This window comes from Cryptomeria japonica, chromosome 8 (genome assembly GCF_030272615.1).
Source record: "Cryptomeria japonica chromosome 8, Sugi_1.0, whole genome shotgun sequence".
In the NCBI taxonomy this organism is placed as follows: Eukaryota; Viridiplantae; Streptophyta; class Pinopsida; order Cupressales; family Cupressaceae; genus Cryptomeria; species Cryptomeria japonica.
This window is the reverse complement of record NC_081412.1, coordinates 230,435,886-230,455,157: the sequence shown is the minus strand read 5'-3', so window position 1 is coordinate 230,455,157 and position 19,272 is coordinate 230,435,886. Positions and strand designations below refer to the sequence as shown.

At 35.4% G+C, this 19,272-nt stretch overlaps 1 protein-coding gene across 4 annotated transcripts in view; it reads left to right on the top strand.

The window, feature by feature from the left end:
- LOC131078973 (mediator of RNA polymerase II transcription subunit 25) overlaps positions 1–19,272 on the top strand; it is an 89,684-nt gene that overhangs the window by 21,767 nt on the left and 48,645 nt on the right. The window contains exons 8-12 of one of the 4 annotated variants that reach the window (XM_058016832.2): positions 3,881–3,948; positions 4,048–4,902; positions 11,069–11,122; positions 11,632–11,660; positions 17,122–17,178. In XM_058016832.2, coding sequence (XP_057872815.2) covers positions 3,881–3,948; positions 4,048–4,902; positions 11,069–11,122; positions 11,632–11,660; positions 17,122–17,178 — 1,063 coding nt within the window. The remainder of the gene's footprint in view (positions 1–3,880; positions 3,949–4,047; positions 4,903–11,068; positions 11,123–11,631; positions 11,661–17,121; positions 17,179–19,272) is intronic. The other 3 variants (XM_058016833.2, XM_058016834.2, XM_058016835.2) reach the window with 3 other exon arrangements.

The window sequence follows — 19,272 nt, the reverse complement described above, 5'->3', positions numbered from 1 at the left end:
ATGGTCAATGAAAGGATTGGCGGAATGATGAGATAGACTTGTTTTGATGTTGGGAGAAGTTACCCTGGTGCTTTTGGGGGTAACATCCTTTTTGCTTATTAGGAGATTTGTATTCGATGCCTTGGAATCCTTGGTTTGCCTAAAGATGAATGGTCTTAAGGATTCCTTGTTTGGAGATTTGTATTTGATACCTTGTAATTCTTGTTTTGCTTATTTGGATATTTGTATTTGATGCCCTAGAATCCTTGGCTTTGCAAATCCGATTCGTCTTTGGAAGCAAGATGTGAATCTATCAACAAGTAATTGGGTATTATGGGGTTTTTAGATTGTTCGTTTGTTGTGAAACCAAATCAGACAATGGCGGTTTTTCCTAATGTATAGGATGTCAGTTCTTGGATGGGGGTTGGTGGGGGATTGTTAAGTTTTTTGTGCTTTTTGACCTTGAATTGCGGACAAGTTTGATCATTTGTTGGACAAGGATCATGATGTTCATTAAGCTTAACATAGCCTTGATCAGTTAGCTCTTGAGCATAGCTGTTCAACTTCAAGTGTTGATGAGCAAGATGATTTTTGATTTTATATAGTTTATGGATTATGGATTTTATGGGTAGCATGCAAGGGCTGGATTGCCTTATCTTTGCTTTTTGTGTGGGTTGATTTGTTGGTATGACAATGTTAAAGGGATTTTGGATGACATTGGCATGCTTATGCTTACAAGGGGCTTGGAGCAACTCCTTAATTTAGTGCTTTTTCTTTTGCCCTTGACCAACATTCTTCATTGCTATGTTGGTTTTATTGATTGGATTTTTGTTTAGGTTGTGAAGGGTTGGGTTAAGGTTGCCACTTGTTCATTTTGAGGTGTAGAGTTGGTTAGGCATGTCTTGATTCTGGCATGAAGAACCCTCATGGCCTAGAACAATATCTTCTTGGTGTCAGTCAACACGTAGGGTGTTTGGATTAAGGTATTTCATTGGTGAGGGCAGATGGATTAGGATTAGGATAAATATGAATAGATGGAGGATCTAGTGCTTTAGTAGTTGTAGAGTTTGATGAATGGTTAATTGGTGACGGATGATAGGAATCGATGGATGGGTATATTTATTTGGGTATTAGCTTGCTCAATGTTGCCAACGATGGGATCATCGTTGAGTGGTATTATGATATTGGATATTATGTCTGTGGGTGTCATGATTTTGGCTTGATTTGGACAAGGAGTGTGATTGATTGTGATTTGGGAAAGGTTCTTGATGGATTCCCAATTGCGTGTTTGATGAGGATGATGGCTGCCCTTCTACTGCAATGTCTCCTATGCTGATTAGATAGTGGATATAATTCTTAAGCTTCATGCGTTTGTTGGTGGCATAGCCTTTGACTTTGTGATACTTGTAGTACTCACTGTCCTTGTACCAAGCTGTTTTGGGTTTGTTTTTATCCAATTGCTTTTTTGATAGGGAAGAAAATCATGGTTACTTTTTTGTATAAGCATTTCTTAATTCTTTCTTGGGTCGCCCCCAAAGTATAGTAATACTTGGATGGTTTTGCATGGCTTGGACATTCTTTGCATTTGTGACTTTATTACCGAAAATGCTCTTGTTTTTGTTGAAAAACATATGCTTTTCATTGGTGTTTTGATCTTTGGAGAAGTTTTTGACAAGTTCCTTGTTGTTCAAGGCTCTTTTGATTTGCACGCCCATCTCAATGATTTTGTCAAAAGAGGTGACACAATGAATTTTTAAATGAAAAGCCATATCAGGGTTGAGATTGGTGACAAAGATGTGGACTAAAGTTAATAGCAGTGATCTGTCCCTGCAAATTTGGTGCACTTTACACTTGGACATCTTCCAAAATTGTCTAAAAATTGATACAACTTGTTTGGGAATAAAATTGCTTTGCAACATGCCCAAAATTGCCATGATTTGTTTTGCAGGGTTGTCCCAGTCCAATCCTAGATGTGGCGCTCCAATTTGAATAATAAATCTTTGATTGCAATATGAAATAGATCAATTATGCCTGGTGGTGATCTCTATGTGAAATTATTCCAAGGAATTATGGACTTTTCTCCTCCAATTCCAGACCTAAAGGGTTTTCATCCTCAGACTAATTTGAACTAAAGTCCAATGCTCCATCAAGGTGTAGAAATTTAAAATAGAATGGTTGATCAATATGCCTCCTCCTTGCTTGGCCTCTCTTAAATAGAGTTTTCCTCAAAAAGACGTAACTCTTAAAATTTCCTTCACGACCCTTGATTGATATTCAAGAGGAATGAACTCTGATTATAAGAGACCTTATGTTTCACTTCACTTGAGGCCCTTTTTATTATAATTTCATTTTATAGTAACGCTGAAGTGGCCACCTTTATGACTTTGTGATCCTCTTGAGTTATTACTATACTTCCATTTTCCTAGTGCAAAATTCCCAAAGCCTACAGGAAATGAATTATGGGCGTTTGGGTTTCAATTTGGTTTATTGTGTATGCATATGTGGTAAATGACAATGTATTGGCATAAGTACCATAAAATGCTCAAAATAATGTAAGGGATGACCTTATAGTAAAGTTAGAACTTATCAGAAGTTATCAAGATATGATTATGCGAATGCATGATTTCGGTATTTTTTATGCATATCTTGATTGTCTTTTTGTAATAATATGTTGTTTTCTCTATAGAAGCATTTCATATCTCATTTGTCTTCTCATGATCTTAAATCTTCTACCAGATCTTAAGGGTTTAAAGTTTTTCTATTGCATGTGCACATATAAATGTTTATTTGAATGAAAGAAATTGAATCACTCTGGATATTCATTATTAACCTTTGGGTGTTATTTTGAGGAGCATAATAGGTTTCATACTGTAGTTAAACATTGATTGAGTTATTCAGTGTTAGTAGTGTCAATGTGAATGTTAGGGTGTTCAACCTGGGCGACTCTACAAATGCATTTACATGGAAAGTAATTTGTTCTGGTTGCTTGAAACTAGATTCTTGTATTTGCTTAAGAATTTAACTGTATAATAAATGAATCTGTCATATGTTGTTTTGATGATTTTGGATACCCAAATTACAACTTCTTGTTTTACATTGCTTAGTAATCTTTTAAATTGGTGAACCTGGTCAGTTGCTGCAACTGCAGAAGTGCTCAGTAAATCTAACTTATGCATTGCTGAAATCCTAAATTTGCCAATCCTACTGCTGCATTTGAAGAACTATGATAGAAATGGTAAAGAGAAGAAAATGGTAAGAAGCTCAACATTGCAGATCATATGAGTTGCAAAATTTCTTAATTGTTTGTTTGCAGATATTCAAGTTTATCATTATGCAGTAGAGTTCATTAATTGAGCAGTATATGCATAAATAAAAGCTGGGTGGAATGGATTTGTGGTAATACGTTTTCAATTTATATGGCTTAACTACCTATTGCCTAACAATACAAAAGTAAAAATGACAAGTTGTAGTAAGAACAATCTTTTTTCCTTGTTAAATAACAATATTCAAGAATCAAAAGTCAAATGACAGCTCCATCATTACCATGAATGTTATGAAGACCTGGATATCTAATTTTGCAAATAAATTTTATATATATTTAGTAAATTTACCTGTTGAAAGAAAGATGGGTGTGGTGCAGTAATTCAGCTTTTCATGCATTGTAATAGATGATCTATCTGATTTTCACAGATACAAAAGTGATCTTGAGTTTTAGTATCAGCAAACTGTTACCAATTATTAAATCAATTATTTCATTTTCTTTGTGGATATTTTCATTGTACTATGGATAAGGAAACGGCACATGGCTAAGATGAGAATTCATCCTTGGCTGTTATCTTCTCTGTTGAAGTTGGTAATCTTATTGGTACTTGGATGACTAATAATTGCTCATATTTTCCAGTGAACGGAGTCATGACTGGATATCCACAGGCAACAAACAGAACAACTCTTCAAGGAACCGTGAAAATGGTACTATTTGGGTTTCCTGCAAATGCATAACACAATGTATATCTGAATAACATAGTTCTCAGTATTATTGATTATACTTCTCTGTTTCTGATTGGCTAGGAAGTTCCCTCCAGTGTGTCTCTGGCACCAGTACCTGGTTTGCCTCATATGACTCCCAGCTCGCTTTTACATGGTACTTCACAAGGAGCTCCTGGTCAATATTCTTCATCTACAGTTCTTTCCACTCAAGATACAAAAGCAAACATAGATGTAACAGATGGGCAAGATTTCAAATCAATTGCTACCAATGCATCACAGCAACTTCGCACTACAACACCTTCCACCACAAATGTAAACTTGTTGAATAATCTCTCACACTCACGTTTGCCTCCAGCTGCTTTGCCAGGAGCAAGTACTCTAGGGCTGCAAACAGGCATTGTTCAAGTGGGCATGCAAGCATCTAGTTTGCTTGCTAATGGAATGAGCTCGACACCAATATCAACTTCTCAGAATGTTCAAGTGACAGGACAGCCTGGATTGACATCTGCTGGCATGGTTGGAGTTGGGCAGATAGCTCCAAATGTTTCACAAAATTCATTTGGTGCTGCTACAGTAAGCCTAGGTGCTGGACAACCAGTATCTTCTGTTAATTCTGGTATTAATGGCACACAGGGAACTGTTGGTATGGGGCAATCTGTTCCAGGGATGGTCAATGGAGGAATGACCACAGGATCTTTAATAGGACAGAGTGGTGTGGGTATGAGCCAAAATGTACTGTCTGCTATGGGACCTGCTAGCATGAGTTCTGGTGCAGGAACAGTGGTCCCCAAACCTACTTTAAATCAACCAGTTCAACTAGGAAATTTACAAGCACTTGGAGGGGGTAACACTTCTACGGGTAATCTTCAGTTACCATCAACCGCCACTACTACTCAGCAGCCAGTGCCAGCAGCGAAATACACAAAAGTTTGGGAAGTATGTCCTTCCATTTCATATCGTGATATTTAACATCATGGACAAGATAAGAATAATTGGTAGTATAGGAACTTTAAGAATCTATAGAGTAGATTGTATTTAGTGGTTTTAGAGTAGATCGTATTTAGTGGTTTTAGAGTAAAAACTTTTCTTTTTTTGTTGTTGCAATTTTTTGTATATTTTCAACAAAATTTCATTGAGAGTTTTGAGTCCAGAATATTGTACACTAAAAATATCTTATAGTCGTGGCAATGAGAATAATGGATAAACCATCTTCCTCGCAACAAAATTTACCAAAAAAAATATAAATATTAATGAATATAACCATAAAAAAATAGAGCAAGACGAGCTGAGCTGGAAGAACAGAAATTGCAAGATATAATAGTGTCTGAAATAAAATCTCTATGTTATCTTAATTTTTAGGAGTGGAATTGTAAATATGTCATCATGCAGTGATCAATATGATGTTTGAGAGTGCCATTTGGAATGCTTCTGTTTGAGGAAGAAATAGGATGCATTTTCACATACCAATATAATCTGTCATATGATCTTTTCAGGATCTATTGTTATTCTAGAGAGGTGACCCACCTTTCTTTCTACTTCGGAAAGTTGTAATGAAAAGATGGCTGAATTAAAGTGTGCCTTCAGGATCACTGTAAGGTTTTTGGTTTCATATTTTACTCAGCATTGTAGGGTTTGTATTTGAATTGTAAACATGTCTAAAATCTCCTTGAGCTGCGACTAAGGCAAATTACAAGCTCAACCTTGATGCCATCAATTAAATGTGATATGATGTAATGTCCCTTTTATGGCCTTTCTAGTTTCTTCAATGGACTCCAACTTTCTAGGAGAGTGCTAGTCCTTTTGGGTTAGAATTCCAACAATGGCAGTGAGTTTTGGAGATCAAAACGATTTTCATGGCCGGACACAATTTTGATTCTCAGGGAGCACTCTGTAGAACACAAACTACTACTGATTCGTTTGAGGGATTCTTTGCATTTGATATTTTCTAGAAACCCTAGTTGTGGAGCTGAGCAGAAATCTACAATCCCAGCATAAAAATCCTATGATGAAGATTGGTTTTAGAAGTGAAAGACATTCCCTAGCCAATTTGGGTGGATTCATACAAGATTCGCATGAGAGATTATTGCAGGAGATAAAGAGTTTTGATTCATTGTGATATATCCATTCCAGGTGTCCAGTTAACAGTTTACAAATTTATTGAGATTGCAAGCAGTAATAAATTTTTGAAGATTGTGAAGGATTGAGGGTTATTCCAATGATTAGCCACAAATTATTAGGAACTCTGTAGGTCGCATGTCGGGTAAGAGCAACATAAAAGAGCATCAAGGAGGAAGCAATGCCTCTACAGGTTGTGAAAGCTCAGAAGGTCATTTTTTTTGATATTTGACTCACATTATCTGTCACCCGAATATATTTTGTGGGTCCTCTTTCTGCTTCCTGGTTGCAGATAAGGGTCAAGTTACTTTAAAACTAGCAAGTTAAGATCTTTATTGAAGTCTGGAACTATTATTTGTTGGTAAAGTGGTGATTCTGCTAATCATTTCCATGGTGGGATATAATGCACAAAAGCTAGTACCACTACCAACAATCTAAGAGCTATATTGGTAAAGAAAGGGTTCAATTTGCTAGTCACATATATGAGGGAGCTTGTGATTGCCTACAATGACTAAAAATAGGTAAGAGAATTACTAAATATGCATATAAGTTTTTTTAAAAAGATAAAAGAATTTTAATCCATGAACTTAGTCATTATTTGGTAGCTTGTTTAACTTTCTAATATTCTAAATCTTTAAACAATTGCATTCTTAAAGGAAGTGTGCAAGTATCATTGTAACTTTTTTTTGAGTGGAATACTTAAGTGGCATTTCATCAAAATTTGTCAAATCACCTACAAACAAATAAACCTTCCAAACTAGTTTGTTACGGTGCCATCAGAGTAGGGTATTTGCCAGGAAATGGGGTTTTGAATAATTTTTGGGAGCAAAAATTTCTTATTCAGCTAGAAGGTACATAGAGGTACTATTTTAGAAGAAGGGCAAAGAAGTTCCTATTGCAGATTTATTTGGAGAAGGAGATCCAAGAAATATGGGTGATAGAAGGGATCCAAATGAAGGTAACACAATGTAGATTTTGAATGATATTGCTAGGCAGCAATAGCAATTAGTTCAGTTGAAGACATAGATGATGCAGAATATGAATGAAAATCAGAACATTGGGGCCAATAATGGTAATCATAGAAATAATGGAAAATCCAACAACATCAACATACCTGCTAACAACAATTGAAATATAATTTTTAGAAAGTTTCACAAGGGGCTTTAAAGGAGGTTGTGGAGACTCATTTGAGGGATTCCTTGCATTTGATATTTTCTAGAAACCCTAGTTGTGGATTTAAGGAGTTATACAGACACTAGATGAAAACCCTACAATGAAGATCGGTTTCTGAAGTGAAGGACTTTCCCTAGCCAACATAGGTAGATTCATATAGGATTCACATGAGAGCGTAATGCAAGAGATGGAGGGTTTTGATTCATAGTGATAAGTCCGTTCCAGGTTCCAATTATCAGTTTACAAATTTATTGAGATTGCAAGCAATAATAAATTTGCTTAGATTGAATGGTTGAGGGTTATTCCAATTATTATCTACAAATTATCAGGATATCCAAAATTGCAGATGTTGAGGGTGTGTTCATGCTTACCACATAGTTTGGTTTATTACATTTTTCTTGTCACCATGAAGATTGAATATTGGCTACCAACATTGTTGTTGTGAATGTTGGAGGGTTTGTTGGACTGCATTTTCCTAAGCAGGTCATGAGCATTTATAGGTCGTATCAGGTCAAACTTGTGGGTAGTTGAGGACGCCAGAAAGAAGGGTTGCACTACTATTAACAATGAGGGTGCCATTCGTCCCAATCATGCCACTAGCAAAGAGGGTTTCCAGAGGTTGTGCCACACATATTTGTAGGTTGCATGTGTGGTAAGGGTAATGCAAAAGAGTAATAATGAGGAAGCGATGCCTTTGTAGGTCACGGAAGCTCAATATTTCATTTTTTTGAGATCCAATTCACATCATCTAACACCCAAATAGATTTCATGTTTTTTTTGAGATCCAACTCACATCATCGATCACCCAAATAGATTTCGTGGGCCCTCTTTGTGTCTCCTGGTAACAGATAAACAAAGGATGAGTTACGGGGAAAGTGGCACGTAAAGCTCAGGAAATATCGTCAAAAAGGGGGTCACGATTCTTAGTGAAGTCTGAAATTGTAATTTTTTGGTAAGTGACAATTCTACTATTCATTTCTATTCTAGGATATAATACACAACGTAATACCACTACTAGCAATCTAAGAGCCATATTGGTAAATATTGGGTTCAATTTGCTGGTCACATATGTGAGGGAGCTTGTTAATGCCCTCGATGACAAATCCTAGATCAGAGAATTACTATTTATACAATATTTTACTATGTTACCCCGAGTTTTCGGGACGGGGACAATAGGGGACGGCGGGACGCATTTTCGGGACAACATTTTTTTTTGCCAAATTTGGGACGGCGGGGGATGGCAAAGGGGACGGTTATATAAAATATAGGGAAAATTTATAATATATAGGAAAATTCTAAATGTTCATATGAAAACATGTATAAAGCATGCATATATACATTATATTCATATGAAAACATGGATATAGCATGTGTATGATACTATGAAAATATTTTAGATTGTAAATTCTGAACATACAACATTGTCAATACTCGATATGCAATTATGCATTCATAATTCATAATTTTAATTCATTCACATTGTCAATATGCATATCATAATAGATATTAAAGAAATAACATACAAAATGTCAAAATGCTCGAAGGCTACAGTGCTGCCATATAGTTTCATTGTCAATTATGATATGAAAATCAAAATAGTACTAATGAATTAATATTTTATTATTTTGATTTCCTATTTATAATTTAATATTTATTAAATTTAAATTTTTAAATGTTTACCAATTAATTTAACAATTTGATATTTTCTATTTATAATATGAATTAATTTTAAACATTTGATATGAATTAAATTTTAATAAATTTAAAATTTAATTAATGTTGCCTTTTAATTTTTTTAATAACAATTTGAATTAATAGGGGCCCATATTAGAAAATTAATTTTTTTTTTTGAAAATACGACCTTTTTTTATTTTTTAATATGTTTAATAGTCTTAGATGTGGGGGATGTCTCGCTGTCCCCGGGATGGATTGGGGATGTCCCAGCTGTCACCGGGACGTATGGACGTCCCCCCCAGCTAGGGCAGACGTCCCCCCGTTTCGGGGACGTCCCCTCTAAATTCTTGGCAATTTGGGGATGGGGGGAAACATCCCCTGGCCGTCCCCAAGTCCCCGAAACGTCCCTGTGACTGGGACGGGGGTTTTCAGGCCGGGGACACGTCCCCGGGTTACATAGATATTTTATGAAGATAAAGAAAATTAATCTATGACTATGAAGATAAAGAAAATTAATCTGTGACTAGTGTTATTTGCGAGCTTGTTTAAATTTCTAATAGTCTAAAGCTTTAAAAATTGCGTTCTTTAAGGATGTGTGCAAGTATTGATGTAACTTTTTTTTTGAAGCGGAGTATGTAAGTGTCATTTTTTCAAAATTCTTCAAAACACCTACAAACAAAAAAACCTTTCAGACGAGCTCATTACATATGACTATATTGCCAAGTGTGTTTCTTAGTTAAGTTGCTGGTTTATATATGTCTTTGTTGGTATGGAAAGTGTTTTTTCCCTTAGATTTGATATGGATGGGTTCAGAATATTTTACCCATAATTTGCAAAAAAAAATACAGAATTGAAATTACAAATTACAGTAATCAAAATAATTGGTGATTCAATCTCTAATGTTAAATCAATACAAAGTTAGTAAATTACAATAATAAATATTCATTTTGCATTTCATTGAGAGTATCAATTTTATCACTTGGTTTGTTTTAACCAAAAGCAGCTGTAGCACCACTCCCTCTAGCTGCACTATGTAAGTCCTAAATAGGAGCCTCCTTATCCTCTAAAAAGATTGTGGCAAATTGTTCAATTTAAGCATCCAAGTAAGTAGACTCAAGGGTTACATACCAATTTCTCATCATCTCCCTGAATTCCTTTTCCAGTGGGATAGGAGCTGTGTAATTAGGGTACAATGACTATTATTATGTTCTGATAATATGGGTTATCTGACTGTGCATTAATTGTTTGTCGGCTTTAGGTAGTTATAAGTGGTTGTTGGTAAGATGGTTGTGTTCTTCTTGGCAATTGTTGGGTTCTTTAAATAAATTTTGTATCATCAAAGAAAGCAGTATGATCTATAACTAGATCGACTTTGATCCTTGGCTGAGCATCGCTGGTGTGAATAAAGATATACTCTACTCTTGTCTGGTATGCATTGTCATCTCTATTATCAATTCATGTATTCATTTGATCAAATAGAGCCTTAAACAGGCTGCAAGTTGGAATTCACAAGGGCCAACTCCTCAATCTTTTTTGCAGCTGACTAGTTTTACTCAACTAAGTAGATAAAAGAATATACACTATAAACACAGGTTGCACTCAATCCAATAAGAACTCATAAATTGTTGGGATTGGAGACAAAATCAATCCAAAGAGAAGAAATTTTAAAATAAATGTATATCTAGAGGTTACAAGGAAATGGAGCCCAAGACATTGAGGTACCACCATGGACAAACATCCTTGTACTTATTTCGAAGAGCTTAAAGACTGCGATTCTTTGAAGTTATAAAAGTGAGAAACTTGTCTCAAAATTGTCTTCTACATTTGGATCTAGGAAGACTAGTGAACATTGTCTCGTATCCATCACTAACTTCAATCTCTCTTTATGATACCAAACTTCTAATTTGTTTAATTTGTTTAAAGTTTGCATTCTTAGCAGTTGTTTAAAGTTTGCATTCTAGTAAACTATCTTTTAAATTAAGAATTCTATTTTAGCTAACATACGCCTTTTCTTTAACATTAGTTATGAGATTTTTTTTGTTAATTTTTGGCTTTCTGCTGTAATTATATCTTTCAAATTGTGTCACCATTTATAAGAATTCCATCTATTATATTAGTTATATTATTTGTGTTTATGCAGGGTATGCTAGGAGGTCAAAGGCAAGGAAAGCCTGTTCCTATTTGCAGGCTTGAGGTGAACTGACTTCAAAAACAAGGAATTCTTTGAACTAATAATAACAAATGAATTGAGTGTTCATATAAGATTTAAAGGTTTTCAAAATAATAAATTTTACTTCTTTGCCTTGAACTTTTCTCCACATTGGTTTTAAAGTACCCCTTTTCTCCTACATCTTCCTAGGTAGGTACACCTTCTTTTTGCTCAAGTGATATTCATGTACATCTGTAAAGAAAATGTCAACATGTTGAATGCTTACCCTTATGGTCTTATGTGTGCTTGTGACTTTGCTTTTCCTAGCCCTTAAAAGAGCTAGATTGCATATGCATCTTCTGAGCTTGTCTGCTTACACAAATAGGATGTTGATACACATCTTAAACAAAATGTTTTACCTCTTCATCAGTAGAAGAATATGATTTTTATTTCAAATTGCGTACATTTCAATTTTAAGTAATCAGTTGATTTCTTGCGGGTAGTTTATTAAGCTACTGGTAGAGGAATCTAATCATGTGTACCTTTTGTAACAGGCTTACAGGAATATTACTTCACCAGAAACGTGAGTTCTATAATCTATGCATTGCAATCTATAAGTGCAAATGCCTTCCTCATGTTTTTGATTATATTAAATTTGGTAGGAACCATTTTGATTATGTTAAACTTGGTAGATCATGTTGCTCCATTTTTTTTTTGGAATATGATCAGGCAAATGTATGAAATTGATGTCAGGAATTTAGGTTGCTCTTACATTAGTGAACAGGAGCAATGGAAAAATCATATCATATCAAATAACATAACAAATAATTATACACTGTTGTACTTAACAGTTCCTCTCTGATATTATTGTCATGTTACATATTTAATAACACCATATATGGTTATGATAGTTTAATCACTTGACTTCTAGCTGGCATGTAATGCTACATTGTTGCATGGATCGTATTGATTATGATCTAGTAGCTACTTTGTTATATTCCCAACCCATATGCTTACTCTCGTCCTTAATGCTAACGTAACATAAAATTGCTGATAAGAATAATGATCTTTTCAGGTTATTATAACATCATCCACGAAAATGCCTGCACAGCTAGTTGTAGTTGTCTAGAAAGATGGCCTGCATGCTAGTTTTTTTTTCTTGTGATCCAAAGTTGTAGCTTGTATTGCCGTTGCCATCTCCATGAAGTGGAGATAGAGTTTTACTTCATTTTCTGGGTCCTATTTACATTGAGATCCAAGTAAGATATTACTACTTGCATAGTGTTTCAGGAGTGCTACTTAATACCATTTTCTTCCATTTGATTCAAGGTGTTTAACTTCTTCAAGAAGCAATAATCTTAAAACACAAGCTTTGCAAGGAACTATGAACATTAACAGATGTATTACCAATTCCTTCCAATTTAATCCATCTCCTGAAGGTGTTAAACATTCACTGGATTCAAATTTGAGTAGCTATGTAAGATCCCACCCTCCACATGCAACTACAAATGTACCTCCATCCTCCTTTCCTTGTACAAAAATGGCAGGTCGATTTTCTTTTACTGTAGACAGTCGGTTACCTTGTGTACCCATTCCAGAAGATATGGGATACATATTGCTTCTCTAATTTAGATATGTTCTATGTTCCCTGGGAACACCTTGTCAAGGCTACACTATCCAAACCATTTTCCCATGGATGTTTTACTTTGTGTCCTTTAGGATTGCTTAGTCAAGAACACTGTTGGTGTGTTTTTTATTCACGTGCAACTCAGAATAAAATACCCAGAGATATCCTATTCTCTCTTGATCAAAATCTTCTATGTGCTAAACAGATAGACTGTGTGATCACAAAGACGACTCCAAGGTTCCATTTCAATGCGGATAGTCTCGGTTGGTTCGTTGTGATATGTTGGTAATCTCAAGGGGGACTTACATAATTTTTTGAGAAGTGAATCACTCAAAGGATTCTGCTGATTCCAAACACGTACAAATTATTTTGCAACAAAGTTTTTTTCGATCCTACTTCTACTATGACTTGGCAAAAAAAGGCAAAAGGATGAGGGTTTAGAAAATGGTTTTAATCCTAATATAATCCTATGAACTCTGGAGACGGAAATTGCAAAAGTGGAATCGAAACCATTCCTTGCTTCACCAAATTCAAGAAGTACACAAGAACGGTGCAATTTTCTAAGGAATTCACAAGATTTTCATATCACTCATATTCAACAACATCTTGAACAATGAATAGAGCAATAGAAGCTAAATTTCATTTATTGGTTTAGGCTAACTTTGCATGATATCTGAAAATCATCCAATAATCAAAAGTATGAACACGCAATTCCACATTAAGCAATTCTATCAAATCCTTCATTCAATCTATCAACTTCGAAATGAAATCTATTCTAAGGAGAGCCAAGAAACCATGCTAACTTGCAAAAGTAGACAAAAATTCACCAACAATTGAACAATGAATTATGTCCTAGCATTTGAGAAGTATTAATACAACAATTTATCAAAAATCTTTCCATTTACAAATGACCGGAGGAGGGTTTATATAGACACCCCATCACAAAGCAATGGCCCATATTGATCCAAGATCAACGGCCAAGATTAACAAATAAAACCCGAATTAGGGTTATTTGCAAAACACTCTTTTTTTCCAATGAGAAAATTACAACACTTTGGATAACCAATTAGAAAATAGGAGCCACTTGTTGAGTTTGGTTCATTGCACCTGGATATGTCTGACTTGGATCCCTTGGATTGGCTAATTGATGACTGGGATGCCACCTCAGTTTGTCTTGCAGATTTGATTCCTCATCATGAAGTGTTGATACCTTGGGCAATATCTCTTGATACTCAATATTGTTCCGAAATGGTTAACTCTTTTAAAATTCTTTGCCTTGGACTTGGAAGGTCGATGCAGAGCCTTTCATCCTTGGATGAATTAATCTTCTTTGTCCCAGAAGGTTGATGCAGAGCCTTTCATGTCTTGATGAAGTGTGAGTCCTCCTTCTTTGTCCCATTCATCCTTGGATTCCGGCTTGAAGCGTGAATGTTGTTCTTCTATCATCTTTTGAACTGGCTCCTTTTTACATTGTCACTTTCGTGGAAGTCTCTTTGTTGAGTATGGTTCCTTTTTATGAAATTCGTGCCTGTTAATGAACCTAGAATTGAAAATCAGATCTAAGTATTCTGGAAACTTAAAATCAGACTCAGAAAAATTCTTAAAATCATGAAATTTAGTCTGATTTTAAACTTTTAGAGGTGAAAAACATTCTGGAAATCAGACCCTATGAACATTCTGGAAATCAAAATCAGACTCAGAATGCACTTGAAAATCATTAAATTTAGTCTGATTTGAATTTTCAGAGATGAATATCAGATTAAGGAATCAAAATCATACTCAGAAAAATTCTTAAATTTGTAAAAAGTAAGTCTGATTTAGGACATCTCTATATCAAAATTGAAAAAAACCCACAAAAAAGCACCCCTATCTTTTTGATGAAATTCGAAAATTTGGTGAAGGAAAGCCATGCATTGGTCTGATAATCAGAACTTAAAATGAAAGAAGGGATTTTGGAATCCAAAATCTCAGAATTTTGCCTTGGAAATGCTTTAGACCTGCAAGGAATGAAGAAATTTTCAGAGGAGAGCTTCTCATTTGCCTTTGAATGCTTGAATCCTTCCTTAGAATTTCTTGAAACCTGCAATTACACTTCTAAATTACCTAAAAAACTTGGAAATATGACATAAAAAGTTCGAATTCTCAAAGATGAAGAGAGAAGTGTGAATTGTGAATGGATGGCCAAGACTGACATCTTATAGAAAATGTAAACTACTCCTTGCATTGTTTTTTTGTTTTAATGAATTTTTGAAGGCAATGAATGTGGTCCAGTTTTGGCTTCCAAATCGAACTTCCCTTGTGCTTTATTGTTTTTGTCTTTTAAAACTTCTTGTAATTTTGCCTCTTTGCTTCCTTCTAGAAACCTTTTTGCTTTATTTCCCTTTTTTTATGTGATCCAACATAGACAAATTGTGTTTTATTTTTTACTTTCATCTTTCCTTGTTGAGCGAATTGCTTTGTTCAAACTTCATCCTTGTCCACCAAGGGCAGACTTTCTGATGGCTTAGGGATTTTTTTCTTTTTTCTTTTTTTTAACATTTATGCCTAGGCAGACTTTGATGCTAGCCAAGGAACTTTTGACCATGGCATGGGTGGACTTTGCAAGTATGCAAGGAAGATTCACCATGAGGTAGGGTTGAGGTTGGATTAGGAATTTTGTATACTTAACCAAAATTTTCAACCTTTCCTCTTCCAAACGCCTATACTTAATTACCTTTATTACCCTTTCTTGGGCGGACTTCAACATGGATGAGGAAGTTTTCCACTTGCTTGGGCAGACTTTGCTTGTGCTCAAGGAAGTTTTCCATGGAAACTTGGAATTCTTCTATGGAAACAAGGAATTTTTCCAAGGAATTCAAATTTTTTTTCCAAGGAAACAAGAAATTTTCCAAGGAATTCAGGAATTTTTTAAAAAGAAGTAATTTATTTCTAAGGAAACAAGGAATTTTCCCAAGGAGTTCAAGAATTTTTTCCAAGGAATTTTTCTCGAACCAAGTTGCAGACTTATTCAATTTCTTGTAATCTTCAATCAGCTATTTGAAAGTTATTTCATACTTGGTTTGTTCTGGATGAATTCTCTTGACTTGACGCATCTTCTGAACTTGAAACCATCTAAAGCGTTGAAAAAAGCAAAAATCAACTTTTAAAAAACTACTTTTTATTAAAAAAAAGCATGCTGAAAAAAGAAGGTTCCCGGATTGACCCCAAAATGCCAAAAACAAAATACTCTTAATCTAGAAAAAAGCAAAAAGCAAATTTCCAAAAAAATGCAATTTGTCAGAATTGACCCCAAGAAGTTGCGATTTTACTCCTTTGACCTATCTGAGACCATCCGTAGCATAAAAAATTCCTTTGACGGTTCCTTCACTTTTTGACTCTGGTGACACCTCCAAATTTCACAAAACTTGGTTGACTTCTTAGACTTAGAGACCAGAGACCAAAACCCTAAACTAAAAGCAAATAAAAAAAGAAGGGGTTCCCATTTGCAATGGGGCAATGTGTGATTACGTCCCAACAAACACCTAATCCAAATGACATTTGGTAGATATGGTATTGGCTTGAGGGCATTGGTCCATCCTCTTCCTTGTGTTTTTCTAGAGGTTACGTAAAGCTTTTGCCTCTAACCATGGTCTCCATCAAGTTCAGCCACTTTGGCGATTGATATTGCTCTCACATGGTTAGTTATCATGTTAGTAAATAAGTTGTCTTTTTTGACATGTGTAGGGTTTATCTACTTTGGGTTCAGCCCCGCTTGTTAGGATTATAAAATGTACCTTTTTGCCCTTTTTAGGCATTACCTCCTGCTATTGTTACTAGTTGTGTACTTGAGAGTCTTGTTAATCTACTTTGTGCATTTGAGGACATCAATACAATATCTCTATTTCTTTCTTCAACAATTGGAGCATAAGTGCTACAAACTAATCTAGATGGCCTTCCACATTGAGCCAATTCTCCAGTGTTTTCTTGTTTTGAACCTAACTTATAGAATCATATGTAAGTAATTGACCAACATTTCCTAATGTGGTTTATTTGTATTTGAGAACACTATTGTTTGAGTCATTCTTTTTGACAATTTCATTTGCATCTGCAAAGCTACAAGCTAAATTGGTACTTGTAGCTTGAATTGAGAGGATTTTTGCTATAATTGATATTTTATAAATGTTCAAGCTTATGCATTTATAAATTATAGGTGGCCCACATGCTGCTAGGAGGTATAGGTGATGTCATTTAACAAAATATCTTTGTATTTCTAAGAAGTATTGTATATGCAAACAAAGTCATGGTTTGAAATCTTCTAACAAAACAACCAATTATAAATGTTACCTTGAAATAGAATAATATAAAAATAAAACAAGATTGCTCTTAGAGCCTGAACCTCTTGGATTGGGATATTGATCATCTGATTTATGTGATACAGGTTGTTCTTGAGGTATAGACAAAAATGGAGGGCCCTTTGTAGGTTCAAGATTGGAAGGTGATTGAGAGACCTTTGATCCTTTCTTAGTCTTTGCTAAAAGATGAGTACCTCTAGATTGTTTCCCTGCTGCTTCGTCTGCTTTTGCTTGCTCTTCAATATATGCCAATACTTGTTTCTCTACAAGAAGGCCTTTACCTTTTGGCTTTCTTGGACACAATTTGATTCCTTGTGAGAGATAAAGGACAAATGTGCTTTCGCTTGATTCTATGAGCTCTTATATGGTTCTTTGCAATGAGAACATATCCAAAGAGAATCTCCTCCACTTGGAAATTGTTCTACCATTTCCACATATTTCCAAAGGGGAGAGTTTGTTGGATATTCCATCATTCTTGTGTAGGCTTGTTTGTTTCATTTGTTAGAGTCCGTTAATAAACGAGTTAGTTTGTTAGATCTTTTTTAGGATATTTGTTATTGTTTGTTAAAATCGTGAGTGACATTCAATGCACTCTGTTCACCGCAATTAGTTGTATATAAACCCCTATTATAATGAAATTTATTCATTTGATTGCTCTGCAAAATGATAATATGGTATCAGAGCTTAAAACGATTCTATGCCTAATATTTAATGATGCAGATTTATTATCACTAAGCCTATGACTTAGCCTAAGCAAAGGGCTAAGCCTGCTGCAAATGCAATAAGATAGAGAGGCGGCCACCTTGGCAATCATGGGTGTGTCAAGGATGGCAATGTGAAAACAGAAAAAATTGTTCGTGTTTGCATTTGATCAAAGATCGATGCACATTCATTGTGTGTGAGCTTGGTGTTTCACTAAAGTCCAATGTAGTAACCGAATGGTCACACTGTAACTAGTGATCACCATGTCAGCTTGAGGGAGGCTTGATCTGTTATGGTTGTGTAGATCCAAGAACTTGATGAGCAACATGTTTCACTATAGCATAAGCTTTGTGCTTGTGTGAAGTATTTCACTTGCTCATACTGTTTGCACATTGGGACAGGGTGATGTGAATTCTTTTTCAGTGGGAATAGTTGTAGCTTTGCTTTGATTTAGGTGTTCTATTGATCAGGCTCTATATTTGCATTAGCGGCTGTATTACCAGTTCTACATGCACAATCCCAGAGCAGAGCAAGTAGATGATAGGACGTGAATAAAATTAGGTGGTATTGCGTGAGAGAGCCTCCGTGAGATGATAGGACATAATGCGGAGAAGTTAAGCGCATGGTATTTCAGTTGACCACACAAGGCACACCTACAATCAACAAGAGGCTAGTGGTATGGACTAAATAGATTCCACACAAATGCATTCAACAATTTCTTCCATTCAATCTAATTAACATGAAAGTAAGTAGAGAAGTAGAACCATGAGGCTTGTTGAAATAACAAATTTCACCACAACTTCAATGAAAAGAGTATCTCATTTACAAGTCATACCAACAATTCTTCCTTACTGTTGTGACGTTTTCACACATCGCCCCATTGCAAATGGGGACCCATGTTTTTTGCTTTTTAGGGTTTGTTTTCTAGGTCTTTTAGGGTTTTGTCAGTTGGTCTTTGCATTTTTGAGTGCTGTCGGGGAGATCATGGATAGCAGGTCCTGCTTGAGTGAAGTCCTGATCCTGAAAATTGGCTAAGTCTGGAATGTCCTGATCCTGAAATTTGACTAAGTCTGAAAGTCCTGATCTTGAAATTTGGCTAAGTCTGGAAACTGAAAAACCTCAAAAAACTAGATTTTGCAATATAACTCCTGGAGGTCTGAAACCACTCTCAAACATCCTGAAAGTATATATGGAATATAACTTAAAGTATAAGAAATTATACTTCAATGTTATATTCCATAAAAATTATCTTGTCGGAGAGTTCGAAAAGTCAAATTTCGCTCTTGTCCTTCACTGAGGATCCAGAGTGCATAGCGCTCCTGTCCCTCTCTGGAGGACCAAGGCAAAAGCGCTCTTGTCCCTCTCCAAGGGACCAGGGCGAAAAGACTTATTTGAGCCATTCCTGGCCTTGTTTGGTCAAATTGAAACATCAAAGGCATAGTGAAGGACGAAATGAACATGATAAAGCATCTAGACTTGATCAAAACGATGAAATGATGAAGTTTTTGCCTAGAAGGTCAAAAGTGCTCCTGTCC